At 47.9% G+C, this 18,800-nt stretch overlaps 1 protein-coding gene across 2 annotated transcripts in view; it reads left to right on the forward strand.

Annotated features, from left to right (window-relative positions):
- The window catches only part of LOC143934090 (sulfotransferase 2B1-like), a 94,225-nt gene that overhangs the window by 42,987 nt on the left and 32,438 nt on the right, over window positions 1-18,800 (forward strand). For both annotated transcript variants that reach the window (XM_077457402.1, XM_077457401.1), the window contains exon 2: window positions 7,551-7,692. In XM_077457402.1, the coding sequence (XP_077313528.1) occupies window positions 7,557-7,692 (136 nt within the window). In that variant the 5' untranslated portion in view covers window positions 7,551-7,556. The remainder of the gene's footprint in view (window positions 1-7,550; window positions 7,693-18,800) is intronic.

Below are 18,800 nucleotides of genomic sequence, written 5' to 3' on the forward strand. Positions count from 1 at the left end.
CGCCGGTAGTGGTATCTCTGGTGGATGAGAGCGGAGCTCTTGTCTATGACCCGGGGAGCGTCGCCGAGATGTTCCGATCTTACTATGCTGACCTCTACACCTCTCGTGTGGAGGTCACGCCTCAGGAGACCCGGGCGTTTCTACTGAATGTTCTCTTCCCTCAGCTATCGGTGGCCCAGATCACAGATTTGGAAGCTCCGATTTCGCTTGAGGAGGTTGAACTGGCGCTGTCCTCCTTAGCACCGGCCAAGGCCCCAGGGCATGATGGTTTACCATTAGATTTTTACGCAGCGTATTCTGACGTTTTGGCCCCTGAGCTACTAAATTTATACAAATACCTTTTTGAATCCGACTCCCTCCCAGATACTTTACGACAAGCGACAATTATAGTTATCCCCAAGCCAGGTAAAGATCCACATCGCCCTGATTCATATCGCCCAATTTCATTGTTGCAGGTGGACATAAAAATCTTAGCCAAAGTACTAGCGGCCCGGTTATGCACCCATATCTTGTCCCTTATTCACCCAGACCAGACTGGTTTCATGCCCGGTAAAAACACGGCGATGAACATCCGCAGACTCCATATGAACCTACAAGCCTTTCATGAAAATGGAGGAACTAGGTCCGTAGTGGCGTTAGACGCGGCCAAGGCATTTGATTCGGTGGAGTGGGGATATCTATGGGAATGCCTTCGACGATTTGGGTTCGGACCAAATTTTTTAAAGTGGGTTCAGATATTATATTTCTCACCGGAGGCACGTGTGGCGGTAAACGGATGCCTGTCGGGGCCGTTTCCCCTAGGGCGGGGGACCAGACAGGGGTGCCCCCTGTCCCCGCTCTTATACGCCCTGGCAGTGGAACCGCTGGCTATCTCCCTCAGATCCAACGCACATATTAGGGGCCTTAGAGTAGGGTCCATCATAGAGACGGTGAGCATGTACGCGGACGATATGCTCCTGTACCTCGAGGATGAGGGGCCATCCCTAAGAGCGGCTCTTAATACTATCGAAGACTTTGGTAAACACTCGGGCCTTACTATTAATTGGTCAAAGTCGCAAATTCTCCCCATTGACCTCTCTCCGCCGGGGCGGGACGAGACCTCCCTTCCGTTGCGCAGGGTGGCCTCCATTCAGTATCTAGGAGTCCAGATTACTAGGGATCCCTCCGATTATATAGTTCATAATATCGAACCCCTGATATCGTATTTGAAATCTAAAACTCAATCATGGGCTAGACTCCCCCTTGGTGTAATGGGAAGGATAAATTTAATTAAAATGATTCTTCTCCCCAAGTTCCTCTACAAATTCTGGCAGGCTTCTACTCTTATCCCCCTTAAATATTTTAAAACCATAGATACTATTCTTAATTCCTTTGTCTGGGGCTCCGGCAGACATAAGTTGGCCTGGAATACGCTTAAGAATCCTACCAATATGGGGGGAGCTGCACTCTCCGACTTCCACGCCTATTACATTGCGGCCCAGCTCTCCCACTTCTTTCACCTGCACAAAGCGGATGTTTCCAGATATCAAGCACTGCTATGTGGAATGCCTAATAGCTGTGCCCATTCTCCCCTTCAGGTTCTGTTTAGGGGGAAGGAGTCTGACAGGAGAGTGAAGAGTTATGCCCCCTTGCTGGTTCAGCATAGACGGATATGGGGCATTGCACAAAAGATGTTGGGTGCAGACTGGGTGCACTCCCATACACCCCTGTGGTACAACTCTCAGTTGCGGGAACTTTGGGAGCTACCGGGTGCGGGTCTCTGGGCCTCCAGAGGGGTGGTATACCTGTACCAGGTCGTCACCCCGTTGGGGGTACGTAATTTCCAGACGCTGCAGAGGGAGTTCGGGATCCCCCCGCATATGATTTTTCGTTTTGCGCAGCTATCCCATGCCCTTTCGGGCTCAATTTGAGGGGGGGTTCCCGGATCCTCAAGAACTATCGGTTGTGGGTATTATAATTGGAGAGGAGCCCACGAAACTAATATCGACACTATACGACTCCCTTAGAAGACGTGCTGTAGCTGGACTTACAGAGGTGGCAAGATACAGGTGGGAGGAGGACGTGGGCCCGCTTGGGGGGGAGGAGTGGGAGGAGATCTTAGATAGGGTTAAGCAAGTTTTCCCTAGGATAACTGACAGACTAACTCAACTGTACATCCTACACAAATCCTATCTTACACCAGCCAGAATTCGCAAATACAGACCCTCCCTAGAACCGGGGTGTCCACATTGTGGGAGTATCCCATGCTCCTTTTACCATTTGATGTGGTCCTGTCCGGACGTCCAGGCCTTCTGGCTGCAAGTGATTCAATTCCTCCATGACCATATGGGCTCCCCCCTTCAGGTGGACCCCAAAACTTGTTTATTAGGCCTGGAGCTGGGCGTCCCGGCGGAACCCTCAATTGTTATTTTCATCCAAGAAACACTGTTCAGTGCTAGGAAGTTAATTGCCCGGTTATGGATGCGGTCGGAAACCCCCGACACTTAGGGCTTGGGTGGCTGAGGTTAATTCAACTTTGCCGTTGAAGAAGGTCATATATGCACACAGGGGGTGCCCAAACAAATTTAATAAGATCTGGGACCGTTGGCTTAATGACCCAGATACTTGTGGGAATTGATCTATTGACGTGCTGAGACCCTCATGGGCGCTCTATGCGATTGATGTATTTTCATGTGATAGGAGTTCTTCTCCTGCTTCTCTATTTGATATGCAGCACAGCTGTAGTACTTACCCATGTATGACGACATAGTTTTAATGGATCGGTCCTGTATTTTTTGATGTGCAGGTGCCGCTCCCGATTGTTCATATTTTTAATTGCCGAATGTACCATAAACTGTAATTCCCTTTTTTGTCTACTGTGCCATTTACCAATAAACTCGTTTTTTTTCAAAAAAAAAAAAAACCTTTTCGAAACGCACATGTGAATGTGCTTGTATTAAAAAGTTGAATTCTCAACAATGTGTGGCTTCCTTTTTCATTGCGCATAAAATGTATTTGTAGTCAAATTTTAGTTTGTTCTGAGAAGGAGTGTGATTTAATAAAGGCAACTCCACTTTGCACTCCAAGTGCAGTTTCAGGTGAACTTTTGCAGTGCACTTGTAGTGCATAGTGGATGTGCCTTTAGTAAAAAAAAAAACAGAGTGAGGTGTAAATTTGGACAATCATGCCATTTTCCTGCCATGGTGCTGAAAATTAGCACGATTTTGGCCAGTAATTCACTACATACATTAGTTAACAAAAACAAGGTGTGTGTGTAGCAGACCCACAACATAATAAGATTATCTGAAGAAGAGACTGTCCCCTCATCTCGCTCTGAACTTGGGTTTGCACTGTTGGTGAAAAAGGCACAACTTAAAAAAAATGGCAAAGTGGGAGGCCACAGTCTGCCATTCCTGTGGCGTTGAAGGACACTGTGTAGTGAAACAAGTACAACAATTAGTAATTTGACAAATCAACATTGCAAGCAGATTAGACACCCACATTTTTGGTCAAAATTCTTCTAACATTTTGGGAAATGAGTATTTAAAGCCTAAAGTATAAGGTCTCCTTATGAGAGTCATCACCCCCCCCCCCCCCCCATATGATGGGCCCTTGCTAAAAAATGAGGGGGGATGTTTAGGACAGGTAACCCTCTCCACTTGATTGAGAGCTGAATGCCTAAATAATGTGTGATACTTTGGGAAGCCCCTCCTTAGTTACACTATTGACAGCCCACCGGACAGGTAAGAAGTGTCATAATAACAAAATGGAAGCACATTTTTACATTCTACTATTACATAGCAAGAAAATTAATGTGTTAAAAAAATAAAAATAGCATTTGAAAGTATTGAGGCAGGCCCTTACACTACATGCTTTGGTGAATTCGTCCATAAATGTGATCATGAAAAAGGTAGGTATAGTGTGTATTGGGTTTGCTCAAGTCATCAGATAGAAGATTGCTATCAGCTGAGCTAGCAGTTGGGGGGAGGGGGGGTTACTAATGAGTTTGGCACAACTCCAAAAATAAAAAAAAGGTCACTTTGCATGAATTGAAGCACACACATCACATTTGTAGACATTTTAGGGGGTGTTTAGGGGAAAGCAATACTATGGAGCTGCCAAAAGACATTGTTAAGTGACTAGACTATAGTTTTATGGGCCAAGAAGAGCATGGTGGGGAAGTTAGTGAGGCAAATATGCATGAGGACAAAGGGGCAGAGCATATGAATTAGAGCATATTGCAATGATTGTAATTAGGGAATGAGGCAAGAAATGCAAGACATTAGCAATCATGAAATACATAGAATGTGATATTTAAGGATAAAACTTACCTTCATATAGTCCTTCTGCAGGACCTGAATGATGGCAGAACAGGTCTCTGGAATAATGATCCCCAGAGCCTGGGGGGAGATGCATGTAGAGAACTTGAGGTCCTGAAAACTTCTCCCTGTCACCAAGTAGCGCAATGTGGCGATGAGCCTCTGCTCCGGAGTGATGGCTTGCCACATGCAGGTATCCTGCCTGGTGATATAAGGGGTCAGCAAAGCCAGCAGACGGTGAAAAACGGGGTCCGTCATCCGGCGATTATTCCTGAAATCATCAGGATTATTCTCGCGGATCTCACGGGGCAAAGGCATGTGCGAGAACTGGTCACGCTGGCGCAACCAATTCTTGGTCCACAAACGCCTCCCCTCCCTGTTCATGGACTGGGCTTGTATCAAAGTAAGAACCCCAACACGAAGCCCCTGCACAGCACGTAGAGGAAACATGGTTTGAAAACGGTCGGCTGGTCAGAACGGACACCAGAAAGCACCGATAAACAGCAAGGCCTGAAAGAACGACCTGAATAGCAGAAGCAAGCAGACAATAAAAAATGCCTTTCAAAGCGTACTATACCAAGATATAGTTCACAATGAGAAACAAATACTTAATGACGGCACGCACTGATTATCAGATATGCAAAGATAAGCAGAAACTGAAGAGCAGTAGCGATCTGAATCACTAATGTGAAAAGCGCGAATCGCCTCTCCCCAAACTTCTACTAACACGAGATCAGCAGAAGGAGCCAAAAGGGTGCCGGACGTGGTGCTGAACTTCCCTTTTCTAGTCCCGCCGTACATGGCTTATGTCACGCGTTCTTGGCAACCGCTAAATCTGACAACTGGGTCCGACCGTGTGTATGCAACAGTTTCGGACACAATCCGTCGGACAAAATCCGACGGATTTGGTTGGCAGAATGTCCGACCGTGTGTACAGGGGCTTAATGTGGTTTGGTTGAGTGACCCAGGTAGGCTGGATGACTCATCAGCAGCGTCTCTGATGAGGGATCCTGTCATCTACTTAGTAGTCCCTACAGGTATAGCACTACACTGTATTCTGATGATTGATGTTCAGTGGTCTGCCCGTATGAAATTATGGCCTGAGCCATCTGATGGTTCATTCATCAAGGGTTGATGTTTGCATAGCTGATGGTTTGATGAGTTGAAAAAAAACAACCCTTCAGTCTTTTGGTGATGCTTGATTTTGCCCTCATTTCACTGGAAAACATGCCACTCTTTAAGCCAGCTCTTGAAAATCTGTTCTCCAATAAAACAAAGGCATGAATGGAAGTTGCTGTTGTATGCCCCTCTTTATCTAGCATTTGCATACACTATATTACCAAAAGTATTGGGACACCTGCCTTTACACTCACATGAACTTTGATGGCATCCCAGTCTTAGTCCGTAGGGTTCCAAATTGAGTTGGCCCACTCTTTGCTGCTATAACAGCTTCAGCGCTTCTGGGAAGGCTGTCCACAAGGAGTGTGTATATGGGAATGAAAAATGTGTGATTTTACTGCGCTAACCCTAATAGATAAAGCAGCTAACACAAAATTGACAATATTCAAACATTGGTGGTAGACAGTGTAGCGCTACAAAAGTGACAATGAAACATATAAAGTGCAATATGTCATACAAAACATGTCACTCATGTAAATATTGGATATAAATATAATGTGTTGATTGTAAAGTGCAAAATAGGAAAAACAAGACCGGTGATAAAACGCTCAGAAAGCCAAGGCATGGAACTCCGGTGTAAGACCCTGGAAATCTCACAGAGGAAGATGGAACTGGAACTCGGATTAGATCAATTGGGGTGCAGGCAGTGAATGCAAGACACTCTCATCCAGAGGAGTATAGAGATAAAAGGAAAAAAGCCTCCACATGGTGTACGTCAAAACGGATGGGTTTATTTAAAAATAAAAAAAAATAAAAAACATGTTTCTTACCAATGGATCTCAACTGGGGCATTTCCATACTCCTCTTGATGAGAGTGCCTTGCATTCACTGCCTGCACCCCAATTGATCTAATCTGAGTTCCAGTGCCATCTTCCTCTGTCAGATTTCCAGGGTCTTACACCGGAGCTCCATGCCTTGGCTTTCTGAGTGTGATTGACCCACTGCCGCTGGCATGTGAGCCCACTACATCCAGCATTTACCCCTCACCCCAGGTGAAGGACACACCATCCCCGGTGTTCTGTCTATGATCATGGTTGTTCCATTTTACTCCTGAATCCCTTCCAAGGGTGGACTGTTATTACTATTTTTTTGACTACCAGCCCCACTTGAACTCACTTTTTTCAGTGACTCGCTTTTATCACTGGTCTTGTTTTTACTATTTTGCACCTTGCATTCAGCTTTTTATATTCACATCAAATATTTACATGATTGACATGTTTTGTATGACATATTGTCTATGGGAATGTTTGACCATTCTCCTGGAAGCACATTTGTGAGGTCGGGCACTGATGTGGACAAGAAGGTCAGGCTTGCAGTCTCTGCTCTAATTCATCCCAAAGGTGTTCTATTGGGTGAGGTCAGGACTCTGTGCAGGCTAGTCAAGTTCCTCCACTCCAAACTTGCTCATCCATGTCTTTATGGACCTTGCTTTGTGCACTGGTCTAAATTATTTGGTGGAGGGAGGATTATGGTGTGGGGTCGCTTTGCAGGGGTTGGGCCTGGCCCCTTAGTTCCAGTGAAGGGAACCCTTCAGGCACCAGCACAGCAAGACATTTTGAACAATTTTATGCTTCCAACTTTGCGGGAACAGTTTGGGGATGGCCCCTTCCTGTTCCAACATGACTGTGCACCAGCGCACAAACAAGGTCCATAAAGACATGGATGAGCAAGTTTGGGGTAGAGGAACTTGACTGTCCTGACCTCAACTCGATAGAAAACCTTCTTGTCCACATCAGTGCCTGACCTCACAAATGCGCTTCTGGAAGAATGGTCAAACATTCTTATAGACACACTCCTAAACCCTGTGAACAGCTTTCCCAGAAGAGTTGAAGCTGTTATAGCAGCAAAAGGTGGGCCAACTCAATATTGAACCCTACAGACTAAGACTGGGATGCCATTAAAGTTCATATACGTGTAAAGGCAGGTGTCCCAATACTTTTGCTAATATAGTGTATGTGAGGATGGAGGTCACGTCTGTCATAGGGGCAGGGTTTATATTTCTATAATTGCTGAATGCATTATATTGATATATTTCGATGTTTTAACAAATACTACTTTTTTTATAATCCATAGATACAAATGTCGGTTAAATATTTTACATATAAAGGAGTGAACTTCTCTCCTGGATCTTACAGCCAAGAAAGTCTAAATTTTGCAGAAAATGAATTCCAAGTACAAGATGATGATGTCTACATTGTTACATATCCTAAATCAGGTATTGTATAATATGCCATCAATGACCACATATGTAGTATACTCTAAAGGAAATATTTAATCTGACCATTGGTAAATTATCCACACATTCCTAATGGACACAGCAAAGGTTCTCAGCGTGCATCCAACTGCTTGATAAATCCTGGTGAGGCTCAATACTGTGAGCATTGATTGTATTGAAGTGTCTGTGGTCACCCCTAAACATATGATGACTATCACTAAGTCCTACTACAATTGGCAAACTCAGGCAAAAGATGGGATATCATTAAAGCGGAGCTCCTGCCACAGAATTTTTTATTTTTCTTTCCAGGCATCCCCTTACACTGCAGTAATAATGCCCTGTACACACAGTCGGACTTTCCGATGGAAAATGTGCAATTGGACCGTGTTGTCGGAAAATCTGATTGTGTGTGGGCTCCATCAGACTTTTTCCGTCTGAATTTCCAACACACAAAGCTTGAGATCTGGTTCTAAAATTTTCCGACAACAAAATTCGATCGTTTAAATTCCGATCGTGTGTAGACAATTCCGACGGACAAAGTGCCACGTATGCTCAGAATAAATTACGAGACGAAAGCTATTGGCCTTTTTATAGTCCCGTCGATGAGATTTTCCGACAACTTTGTGCGACCGTGTGTATGCAAGACAAGTTTGGGCCAAAATCCGTCTGAAAAAATCAGATGGATTTTGTCGTCAGGATGTCTGACCGTGTGTACAGGGCATAAACACACATAAACTATCTGTATATTTGCTAGTGGATAGTAATCATATATATTTTTTTATTCTTACGATTTAGATGATCCTCTTCTGGCCATTGCTATGATATTGCCCAAGAAAATTTTTACCCAAGGTCCAATCAGAATTAAAGACAGCCCTGATGATAAGTGTGGGCATATGAAGCCCAATCGCAACCTCTTCCTGGATAACCGATTGAAGGGTATATGCTGGGTAACCAACATGCACCTCTCGATCTCGCGCATGCGCGTGGCTCCTGTGTCCATAGCACTAATTGTTTAGCAAGTTGCTATAACAACGGGTGGCGATGGAGGAAGGTCCCGCCCTGTTGTTATGGCAATATAGATAGATCCGCCTTAAATCGCATCATTTGCTGTTGGGAGATAACGCAATTTTTTAACACAGTCCTGCCCTTTGACTCCTGAGTAGGGATGAGCCGAACACCCCCCGGTTCGGTTCGCACCAGAACTTTCGAACGGACCCCAAATTCGTACGAACGTTAGAACCCCATTGAAGTCTATGGGACTCGGACGTTCGAAATGAAAAGTGCTAATTTTAACGGCTAATATGCAAGATACTGTCCTAAAAAGGGTTTGGGGACCTGGCTCCTGCCCCAGGGGACATGGGTCAATGCCTAAAATGTTTTTAAAAATGGCCGTTTTGGCGGGAGCACTGATTTTAATGACGATTAAACTGAAAAGAAAAAGTGAAATATTCCTTTAAATATGGTGCCTGGGGGGTGTCTGTAGTATGCCTGTGAAGTGCCACGTGTTTCCCGTGTTTAGAACAGTCCCTGCACAAAATGACATTAAACGAAAATAACACCATTTAAAACTGCTTGCGGTTTTAATGTTATATCTGGTTCCTGCAATATGGTTGAAAATCATTGAGAAAAATGGCATGGGTAGCCCTCCCTGCCCATTACCAGCCAGGTCTTGTATGCATATTAAGGGAAACCCCGTACCCATATTAAAAAAAGGAAATGCGTGTGGCCCCCAGGCCCTATATACTCAGAACAGCAGTATACAGGCGGTGTAAACAAGACAGGGACTGAGTAGGTTTGTTGTGTTAAGTTGAATCTGTTTGTAATTTTCAACTGGTACATTTTTAAAGTGTAGCTCCAGTCAAAAAAACTATTTTTAAGCTTTTTGGAAAACATAGGGAAGGGTTATCACCCCTGTATAATTTGTTTTGTCGTCCATCTTTTTTCATCTCACTTGCTGTTGTTTCCTTCCGTTTGCAAGTAGGAGATGTTTGTAAATTGGATGTTTGAAAGTAGGGGCCTGCCCTATATGCTCTGCAGAAATGGCGGAACAAGGTGTTGGTTTTGCCACAACATTGTAAGCCCTCAAAGTGACTCTTGGTGGGCGCTGGAGCGCCCTGCTGTGAACGATTATATCAAGAATTGTAATTACATGCCATTGTTGAACAGTGGTAGAAAAATTGACCTTTGGTGGTTGTGGTGCTGGTGCCACAACACTATAAGTCCTCACCGTTACTCTGGGTGGGCACAGGAAGGGGCCCTCCTGTGAAATATTATATCAAGAATTGTAATTACATGTCCCTGTTAAACAGGGGCAGAAAAATGTGGCCTTAGGCACTGCTGCTGGTGCCACCACACTGCAACCTCTTCCATATACTCTAGTTTTATTGCAGGAATTAGCCCTGCTGCAAAGCATTGCATCAAAAATTGTACTTAAACGCCCCTGTTAAACAGGGGCAGAAAAATTGGGCCTTAGGCACTGGTGCTGGTGCCACCACACTGCAACCTCTGCCATATACTCTAGTTTTATTGCAGGAATTAGCCCTGCTGCAAAGCATTGCATCAAAAATTGTACTTAAACGCCCCTGTTAAACAGGGGCAGAAAAATTTGGCCTTAGGCACTGCTGCTGGTGCCACCACACTGCAACCTCTGCCATATACTCTAGTTTGAATGCAGGAATTAGCCCTGCTGCAAAGCATTGCATCAAAAATTGTAATTAAACGCCCCTGTTAAACAGGGGCAGAAAAATTGGGCCTTAGGCACTGGTGCCACCACACTGCAACCTCTCCCATATACTCTTGTTTGATTGTAGGAATTAGCCCTGCTGCAAAGCATTGCATCAAAAATTGTACTTAAACGCCCCTGTTAAACAGGGGCAGAAAAATTGGGCTGATGGCATCAACCAGAACCAGAAATGTTCTTCCAACATATCAGCGGAGGAGGAAGAGGATAGACAATCAACATAACAGGACAGTCACTCAGCATCAGCATAGGCAGTCTTGAAGGGATGTGATATTTCAAAAAAAATTATTCTGTTACATCAGCTTCAGGTGCTTGGTAGCTGTGGGTGATCCAAGACTGATTTATCTTGATGAAGGTCAGTCGATCAACTGATTCGGTGGACAGGCACACCCTGTGATCGGTAACAAAGCCACCAGCAGCACTGAAGGTGCGTTACGAAAGAACGCTGGATGCAGGACAGGCCAGTAGCTCAATTGCATACTGTGCAAGCTCTGGCCAGTGATCCATCCTCAAGACCCAGTAAGCCAGAGGATTTTCGGTGGGAAAGGTGTCCAAGTCTGACCTTGCCCCTAGGTATTCCTGCACCATGTAAATCAGACGCTGGCGATGGGTGCTGGAACCGATCATACCTTGGGGCTGCGGACTAAAAAATTGTCTGAAAGCATCAGTCAGACGGCCACCTTCTCCACCGCTCCTTCTGACCGATGCCTCAGCAATACGTTGTCCAGGACCAGGAGTTTGTAACCTCCCAGTCTCTGGGAACGCGTTGCACAGACCTTTCTGCAAGGCCTCCCGGAGATGTCTCATCCTCTGCTCCCTCTGCGATGGCAAGATAAGGTCGGCAACCTTACCCTTGTACCGTGGATCAAGGAGAGTGGCCAGCCAGTAATGGTCCCTCTCCTTGATCCGAAGAATACGAGGATCCTTCCGCAGGCTTTGCAGGATCAGGGAGGCCATGCAGCGTAGGTTAGCTGAGGCATTCGGTCCGGAGTCCTCTGGGTCACTAAGGACAACATGATCCGCAGCTACCTCCTCCCAGCCACGTACAAGTCCACGTGTTTCTTGGGACTGTAAATCATCCCTACAAGACTGCTGCTGCTGATGTGCCAGCCTCCACCTCCATGCTGACACAATCATCCTCCTCCTCCTCATCCTCTTCCTGTGTGATGGGTGGCACAGCAGGAACACTGTCTGGATAAAGGGGGCCTTGAGAGGCAAGGAAGTCCTCCTCTTCCTGCCTCTGTCCTGCCTCAAGTGCCCTGTCCATTATTCCACGCAGCGTATGCTCCAAGAGGTGGACAAGAGGTACAGTGTCACTGATGCATGCACTGTCACTGCTCACCATCCTTGTGGCCTCCTCAAACGGTGACAGGACAGTGCATGCATCCCTGATCATGCCCCACTGGCGTGGTGAGAAAAAAACCGAGCTCCCCTGACCCTGTCCTGGTGCCGTAGTCGCACAGGTACTCATTGATGGCCCTCTGCTGCGTGTGCAGCCGCTGCAGCATGGCCAATGTTGAGTTCCATCTGGTGGGCATGTCACATATAAGGCGGTTCTTGGGCAGGTTCAACTCCTTTTGGAGCTCAGCCAGCCGAGCACAGGCATTAAATGATCGGCGGAAATGCATACAGACTTTCCTGGCCTGCTTCAGGACATCCTGTAAGCCGGGGTACCTGCCCAAGAACCCCTGCACCACCATGGTAAAGGACGTGAGCTACACAGGGCACATGGGTCAGTTGTCCCAGTCGGAGGGCGGAGAGGAGGTTGGTCCCATTGTCGCAAACCACCATTCCTGGCTTAAGCTGGCGTGGCGTCAACCACCTCTAGGCCTGCCCCTGCAGAGCTGACAAAACATCCGCCCCAGTGTGGCTCCTGTCCCCCAAACAAACCAGCGCAAGCACGGCATGGCATCGTTTTGCCTGCGTACTTGCGTAGCCCCTGGAACGCCTACGGAGCACCGCTGGTTCTGAGGACAGAGCACTGGAAGAGGCCATGGAGGAAGAAGAAGAGGAGGGGGTGGAGGAGAGAGGTGTGTCACAACCAATAGTAGCATTTTGGAGGCGTGGTGGCGGAACAACCTCCAACACTACTGCACCTTGTCCTGCATCCTTCCCAGCTGCCAGAAGAGTGACCCAATGGGCCGTGAAAGACAGGTAATGTCCCTGTCCATGCCTGCTGGACCATGAGTCAGCGGTAATATGCACCTTACCACTGACCGCCCTGTCCAGCGAGGCAAGGACATTGCCTTCCACATGCCGGTAGAGAGCCGGAATCGCCTTCCGTGAGAAAAAGTGGCGTTTGGGGACCTGCCACTGAGGAACCGCACATTGTACAAACTCACGGAAGGGGGCCGAGTCTACCAACTGAAAAGGCAGCAGTTGAAGTGCTAGCAATTTAGCCAAGCTAGCATTCAACCGCTGGGCATGTGGATGGCTGGGAGTGAACTTCTTCCGCTGGTCCAGCAGCTGGGGCAGGGACATTTGCCTGCTATAATCGGACGTGGGTGTACCGCTAGCAGAGTTCCTGGAAGCACTTGGCTGTGACACACCTAATTCTACACCTTCATTCCTCTCAGAGCAGGTTTCAGAGAGGACTGAAGGTCTAGTGGGGTTGGAGATGCCAGCTGATGAGGAGCAAGGAGAGGTCCGCTTTGTTCTTTGGTGTGGGTCTTTGAGGTACGCTTGCCAACGAGCTGCATGGCAGGTCAACATATGTCTGGTCAAGCATGTGGTGCCCAAGCGGCTGATGTTTTGGCCACGTGAGAGACGCTTGAGACATATGTTGCAAATATTAGCGGTGCGATCTGATGCACTCGTCTCAAAAAAGGCCCACACCAAAGAACTTTTAGAATAACGCGCAGAGGCAGCGCTCTGCACAGGCGGAGCTCTGCGGTGTGATTCAGTCGGTGTGCTGCCCCTAAGCTGGCCCCCAGAGGGCATCCTGCCTCGTTGGATATGTGCCTCCTCCTCCTCCTCCTCCTTCCTCCTTCCAGACACCCACGTGGAGTCAGTGCCCTCATCATCCCCTCCCTCTTCATCGCTGTAGCAAACCTGGCAGTATGCTGCAGCTTGTGGAACATGACTGCCAGATTGCTGTCCTTCTTGAGCATCCCCTCTCTCTGCGCTCACGCTACTGCCTTCCTCTAGCTGAGTGTCATCATCAGAGCCCACAAAACACTGGGCATCCTCCTGGAGCATGTACCCAACACTGTGCTCAAAGAGTTCAGGAGACTCCTCAGGAGGACGTGGTGGGTCTAGGGAAGGAGTCACTGATGATGACATTGAGAGGAGGGAAGACGATGCGTTGGCAGCTGCTTTGCTAGTACCCTGAGACTGGGTGAGAGAGGATGAGGAGGATGAAGAGGGCTTGGTCATCCACTCTACCAAGTCGTTGGCATGTTGCGGTTCAACATGTCCAGCTGCCGAAAAGAAGGACAAGCGTGTCCCATGGCCACGTGCTGATGACAATGCACCGCGTCCATGACCAGCACTGTTGTCTCTAGACACAGAGCCTACTTGCCCTCTTTTATCGGCTCGCGCCTGTCTGCCTCTCCTTGCTGGCCTTCCAGACATGGTAATGGCCTGAAGGGAGTTGGGTAAAAAAGCAGTTGGGTAGTGTATATTGTGCTAGAGGCACACAACACCCACTAACTCCTGCAGATGCCTTTATTATAGAACACCAGAGATAAAGGGGTATATACAGATGTATACTGTGCTGTGCTGGAGGCACACACAACTTCCAATAACTCCTGCAGATGGTAAGTGGGCTCAAATAGAGAACAGCTATGTAGGTGGATATAGCGGTATGTACTGGGTACAGAGCACGCAGACAGCACGCACTATCTCCTAACACTATTGGGTACAGAGCACGCAGACAGCACGCACTATCTCCTAACACTACTGACTGCAAGCTCTATTATAAAAGATAGATCACTAGCTATATAGGGGAGGTGAATATAGCTGTGTATACTGCGGTCAGGGCACGCAGACAATAACAAGAGAACACCAGAGATAAAGGGGTATATACAGATGTATACTGTGCTGTGCTGGAGGCACACACAACTTCCAATAACTCCTGCAGATGGCAAGTGGTCTCAAATAGAGAACAGCTATGTAGGTGGATATAGCGGTATGTACTGGGTACAGAGCACGCAGACAGCACGCACTGTCTCCTAACACTACTGACTGCAAGCTCTATTATAAAAGATAGATCACTAGCTATATAGGTGAGGTGAATATAGTGGTGTATACTGCGGTCAGGGCACGCAGACAATAACCACTACACAACAGCAAGATCGAAAATCGGCCGAAAATGATCGGTGTGTACTGTGTTGAAGGTACACAGAACACCCACTGCTTCAGACGCCAACACACTACACGAGGCCGCCGCGCTGGCGGCCTTATATAGTGTGGGGCGTGCACTACACAGCCTGAGCTATGATTGGCCATAGGCATCCTGCCTGTGGCCAATCATGGCTCTCCTCGCTGCTGGCACTGCGATTGGCCAAGCATGCGGGGTCACAGTGCATGCTTGGCCAATCATGAGTCAGCAATGCACTGCGCCATCGCAGTGCATTGTGGGCCGTGAGCGCCACACGAATTTGACGCGAACGGACCAAAATGTTCGGACTTCGCCGAACGGACGAACAGCCAATGTTCGAGTCGAACGTACGTTCGACTCGAACACGAAGCTCATCCCTACTCCTGAGCAATGATGACTCACATTTCCCAGGAGCACAGGCGCGTAAGGTAGTGATGCGGAAGTGCCGCAGAGCTGTAAGTGGCAGATTAGGAGGCACCACCTAGCAACAGGGTACTTCTGGTAGGTTTTAAAAAAATGTCACTGCAAATGTTTTTTATTATTGACCACTTACCGGCCAGCTGCCGCAGTATGGCATGGCTGGGCGAAATGACATTATGTAACGTCGCTTGCCCTGTGGCCACTAGGGGGCACGCGCACCCCTCGCTCACCCCCAGTGCGAGTGCTTGGCGGTCACGATCACCGCTGGGCTCCCGCGATCGCCGCTGGGCTCCCGTGATCGCCGCTGACACATGGAGAACCGGGATCTATGTGTGTAAACGCACACTTTCTGGTTCTCTGGAGGGAGAAGAGACAGATCGTCTGTTCATACAGAGTGTGAACAGGGATCTGTCATCTCCCCTGCACAGTCCCCTCCCCTCGTCAGTTAGAACACACACTAGGCAACACATTAACCCCCCTAGTGTTAACTCCTTCACTGCCAGTGAGTTATTTTTACAGTAATCAATGCATTAGTATAGCATTGATCGCTGTATTAATGCCAATGGTCCCAAAAATGTGTCAAAATTGTCCGATGTGTCCACCGTTATGTCGCAGTAAAGATAAAAATCGCAGATCGCCGCCATTACTAGTGAAAAAATGAATAATAAAATAATAAAATAATATAAAATAATAAAAATGCCATAAAACTATCCCCTATTTTGTAGACGCTATAACTTTTGCTCAAACCAAGTAATATACGCTTATTGTGATTTTTTTTTACCAAAAATATGTAGAAGAATACATATCAGCTTAAACTGAGGAAAAAAAATTTTTTTTTATATATTTTTGGGGGATATTTATTATAGCAAAATGTAAAAAAAGAAATGTGTTTTATTCAAAATTGTCGCTCTTCTTTTGTTTATAGCACAAAAAATATAAAACGCAGAGGAGATAAAATCCCACCAAAATAAAGCTCCATTTGTGGAAAAAAAGGACGTAAATTTTGTTTGGGTGCAACGTCGCACGACCGCGCAATTGTCAGTTAAAATGACACAGTGCTGAATCGCAAAAAGTGCTCTGGTCAGGAAGGGGGTAAAATCTTCCGGGGCTGAAGCGGATAATAAAGGACTGGGAAAGTGTGACTAAAACATTGCAACGGACACATCGGACACTTTTAACACTTTTTGGGACCAGTGACATTTATACAGCGATCAGTGCTAAAACCCACTGATTACTGTATAAATGTCACTGGCTTGGAAGAGATTAACACTAGGGGCAATCAAGGGGTTAAATGTGTTCCTAGATGTGTTCTAACTGTAGGGGGGATGTGGCTGACTAGATGAGAGAGATTGTTGTTTCTACTTAGTAGGAACACACAATCTGTCTCCTCTCCCCTGACAGAATAGGGATTTGTGTGTTTACACACACATCCTGGCTCTCGCAGGTGCCTGGTGGTCATGCGTGTTGGCTAAGGGGACTTGCTGCTGGCTCGTGAACCTGCTACAGCATCTTTAAGAGCTGACGTACAGCTATGACAGCTCGTGTAGCAGTGCCATCCGGCTGGTCGGGATGGGTTAAGGAGCCCCCAGTCCTTAACAGACACAGATAGGGGACCACTCATGGAGAAAAGGATATAGATCATGTGCATTTTCTCTGTACATAGCTTTTTGTTCATGTCAGGGTCTAAAATATCATTAGTATATATAGGATATAGGATAAAATGTTTCCTGTTCATTTCTGCCACCAGCTGCTCAGCAGGGACCAGCTAAGATTAAAACCATCTATTGGCATGCTTTTGCACAGAGCAGCACAAATCCTCCTTTTCTCGGGCCTGCCCCCTCTCTCTTCTGATTTTTTTTTTTTTAAAGCCTGTGGCGTGCAAAACACACCCAAATACTTCCACCCAGTGCCAAAAAAAGTGCACACACATAAAGAGTCAACACAAAAATGTGCAAAGGGTGTACCACTGTCCTCCATGAGGAAGGACCATACCCTGATCCCCCAGGGCGTTAGGCTCCAGACGGGGACTGAGGTACCGTACAAGGTCCATCTGGCCGAAACCAGACGACCACCTTTCTCTGGAAGGTCTGCCGAAACAGACCCACCCAAGTACTCGATTGGGGCTCCCCCGAAGGGAGACCCCCTGAGAGAGAGGGCAAACTAAGCCAGAAGGCCTATGTCCACCCTCTCCCAAGACTTTCAGGTTTGGCCCGAGGACCAACACCCTACTCATCACACAGTGACAAAACATGACACACCAAACATAAAAATACAAAAAAGTGACAAACACTGGGGATAAATAAAAAGAAAGTGGGGAGAAGGAAGTGGGAGAGTGAGTGAAAGTGACCATTGTGAGATACAATGGCCGGCCCTCCGGCCAGGAATAATAATTTCCCCTGGTCCTAGCCAAAAGGCCGGGCCCAAGAGGCAGGTGTGAAAAATGTGTGTTGTGGTGAAGTGACCTTGGTGCCAAACGTCAAAGTGATTTCTCACAGTGAGAGTAAAGCATCCCTGAACTGCCACTTCAGGGGCACATCACCACAGGCTTTTCAAAAGCATCTATGACCCACAGCCCAGACCACAGAAGCCCCCACCCCAGGCAGAAAGGCATGGAGATCTAGGAGCTTAGTGAGGGCCGTTTGCCATCAGGCCTCACCCTCGCTCCCATCACTCCTACCTAATTACATTCGGGAAGTACTGGCCGTTCCCCCAGTGGGAGAAAGGGGAGCCAGCGTTCCCTCCCGAAAAACTGACCAGAGCTAGAGCTGCCCCAATCCAGGCCAGAAGGCCAGGGCCCCGGCCCTTCAGCGCCGACCAGTGGTTCTCCATCCCCATCAGAAGGCTTCCCTTTCGGCTACAAACCGCTCCAGGTTACCTTCACGCCAGCAGGTTTTGCATAGCAACCGCCACCCCTGCTCCACCCAGGCATAGAGGCAGGGACGGAAGCAAGCGCCACCTCCTGGCAATTGATAAGAACAGATACTACACTTGATCTTAGCCAAAAGGGGGGGCGGGTCCATGGGCTGTGGAGGTGGCAGTTCCCCGTCTGCCAGCCCAGCAGCCGATCATGTGGGGGTAGCGAGGGACGGCCCCAGCACGAGCAGGGGCGATGAGAGCAGAGGCGGGGCCACGGCGGCAGGCTCAGTGGTGGCCGGCAAGAGGCCCGGACAAGTGGCGAGGGGATGGGGCCGGGCGGCTAAGAAGGCTGGAGGCGGGGAGGTGCCGGCCGCTACGCGGGGGCGCCCCAGATCCGGTATGCACCGGCGGTCTGGAGAGGAGGAGCCCCTGCGGTGGACGTGACGGGCAAGCAACCACAAGACGCGACCTCTGGGGCTGATTCATCCGGGGATTCAATTCATTGCTGGAGAGGGACCTGGACGCGAAATCGGAGGGTGAAGTGTCCACAGAGGATGATCTATTGGTTCCAGCGGGGGAGAGCGACCGAGCGACTGTTGGGCGTGTTCCTGGTCAGCCCGGTAAGTCTATTGATTATGTTTTATTATCTCTGCAGGGTTGGCTCCTGCAGGCTCGGTGGGGCCAGTGGCACAGGTGAGCGGGGATTGCGAGACCAGCCGATGGCAGGGCGTGGACCTGCCTTGCCTGAGCCCGCGCCACAAATTTAGGATC

The sequence above is a fragment of the Lithobates pipiens genome, unplaced genomic scaffold, assembly GCF_037356315.1.
Source record: "Lithobates pipiens isolate NorthernLeopardFrog02 unplaced genomic scaffold, aLitPip1_a1.2 Scaffold_27, whole genome shotgun sequence".
Taxonomy (NCBI): Eukaryota; Metazoa; Chordata; class Amphibia; order Anura; family Ranidae; genus Lithobates; species Lithobates pipiens.